Below are 2,211 nucleotides of genomic sequence, written 5' to 3'. Positions count from 1 at the left end.
GCCACCACGCCCGGCTAATTTTTTTGTATTTTTAGTAGAGACGGGGTTTCACCGTGTTAGCCAGGATGGTCTCGATCTCCTGACCTTGTGATCCGCCTGCCTCGGCCTCCCAAAGTGCTGGAATTACAGGCGTGAGTCGCCATGCCCAGCACCTCTTTATAATTACCCAGCCTCAGATATTCCTTTAGAGCAATGCAAAACAAACTAATACAGGGACCAAACTAGTCTCTATGGTTCTTTTACTGCGGTCTGATTACAGGGTTCATAAACTTTCTTCATTAGGAACGATGGTAACGTCAGAATTTTATATCATAAACATTAAGTTTCCAACCAGTGAAACTTCAAGTAGTTCATAACAAACTCATCTCATCATAGCAAAGTATTTTATCAGCCTTTATTTCCTATAGATATTTTATAATTTAGCAGTATAGTAATACTTTTAAGTTGGCATTTGTTAGCATTTAATTTTAAGCATTTTTAAAGTTTTTGTCATCACTGACTGAAGTCATGACAAATCAAGAAGGTAATAAAATCTCTATTAAATCACTGCCGTATTTATTGTGATTAATATAGCCTGATCTTAATAGTGAAATGTTTAGGAACAGTTTCTCAGGTGTGAAAGACTTTAAAATTTTGCTCTTTCTGGACCGAAGAACAATAGAGATTTGATCAAGTAAATGTGCCTATAAAGGATAACTTCTTTTTTTAACCAAGATTATACAATTTCTATTTATGTTTAAAATCAAATATGATAACCGTATCAATTATACATTAAGAAAGCCATATTTAGGAACCAACTCATTATTCTGAAACCTGGTAAATGAAGGGAAAGAATGAAACATATATTCTATCTCTGCTTTATGAGCTGACTGTTAAACCCACAAAATTGCACCTACCTCTAGCCAAAAGGAGTCCAATAAGGCCAGCAAAACCAATAACACCAAGTCTTGGAAAAAATCCAGGAGGTGCATTTTGGAGATAATCATAGCTGTCTACAACAGAATTAGACCAGGAAGCAGTTCCATAAATTTCTCATTAAAAAACAAAAGTCTTATACAGTATATAATATGTATATATAATATCAAGGGCTTTTCAAATCACATATTTTCTGCATTATGCTACTGTACTTCTTTTCAACATATTCTTTTTATGTAACATATAAACAAGATTTACTATTCACATAACAAATGTCCAATTTTCTTTTCTTTTTTTTTTTTTTTTTGAGATGCAGTTTTGCTCTTGTTGACCAGGCTGGAGTGCAATGGTATGATCTCAGCTCACAGCAACCTCTGCCTCCCGAGTTCAAGCGATTCTCCTGCCTCAGCCTCGAGTAGCTGGGATTCCAGGCGCCCACCACCTCACCCGGCTAACTTTTGTATTTTTAGTAGAGATGTGCTTTCACCATGTTGGCTAGGCTGGTCTCGAACTCCTGACCTCAGGTGATCCACCCGCCTCAGCTTCCCAAAGTGCTGGGATTACAGGTGTGAGCCACTGCGCCTGCCTGCAAGTGTCCAATTTTCAACTACCTTTGGTCCAACAACTTACTGACAATGAAGTAATGTTAAATTACTTTCATATTCCTGAAAGCAACAGATCTGAATCAGCAATTTGCACAGGGAGGAATACAAACACAGGGATCCTATGCTATTCAAATTCTTGTTATGTAAACACAAAAACAGAATAGATTTGGATAAATCTTTGGATAGATCTATTGCTATCTGAAGCTTTGCTACTTGCTCTCTGAAACTCAGGAACCAAAAACAAGCTGTGAGTGGTGGCTCATCCCTATAAGCTCAACACTTTTCAAGGGTAAGGCAGAAGAATCACTTGAGTCCAGGAGTTCAAGGCTGCAGTGAGCTAGGTCCGCACCACTGTACTCCAGCCTGACAGCCTGAGCCACAGAGCAAGACACAGCCTCTTAAAAAAAAAAAAAAAAAAAAAAGGCCAGGCGCGGTGGCTCACTCCTGTAATCCCAGCACTTTGGGAGGCCGAGGGGGGAGGATCACAAGGTCAGGAGTTCGAGACCAGCCTGACCAACATGGTAAAACCCCATCTCTACTAAAAATACAAAAAAATTAGCTGGGAGTGGTGGCACATGCCTGTAATCCCAGCTACTCAGGAGGCTGAGGCAGGAGAATTACTTGAACCCGAGAGGTGGAGGCTGCAGTGAGCCAAGATCATGCCACTGCACTCCAGCCTGGGTGACAGAGT

At 39.9% G+C, this 2,211-nt stretch overlaps 1 protein-coding gene across 3 annotated transcripts in view; it reads right to left on the bottom strand.

The window, feature by feature from the left end:
• The window catches only part of APOO (apolipoprotein O), a 96,463-nt gene that overhangs the window by 53,499 nt on the left and 40,753 nt on the right, over window positions 1-2,211 (bottom strand). For all 3 annotated transcript variants that reach the window (XM_011988005.1, XM_011988004.1, XM_011988003.1), the window contains exon 5: window positions 897-992. In XM_011988005.1, the coding sequence (XP_011843395.1) occupies window positions 897-992 (96 nt within the window). The remainder of the gene's footprint in view (window positions 1-896; window positions 993-2,211) is intronic.

The sequence above is a fragment of the Mandrillus leucophaeus genome, unplaced genomic scaffold (assembly GCF_000951045.1).
Source record: "Mandrillus leucophaeus isolate KB7577 unplaced genomic scaffold, Mleu.le_1.0 Scaffold321, whole genome shotgun sequence".
Taxonomy (NCBI): domain Eukaryota; kingdom Metazoa; phylum Chordata; class Mammalia; order Primates; family Cercopithecidae; genus Mandrillus; species Mandrillus leucophaeus.
This window is presented reverse-complemented; position numbering and strand designations above follow the sequence as displayed.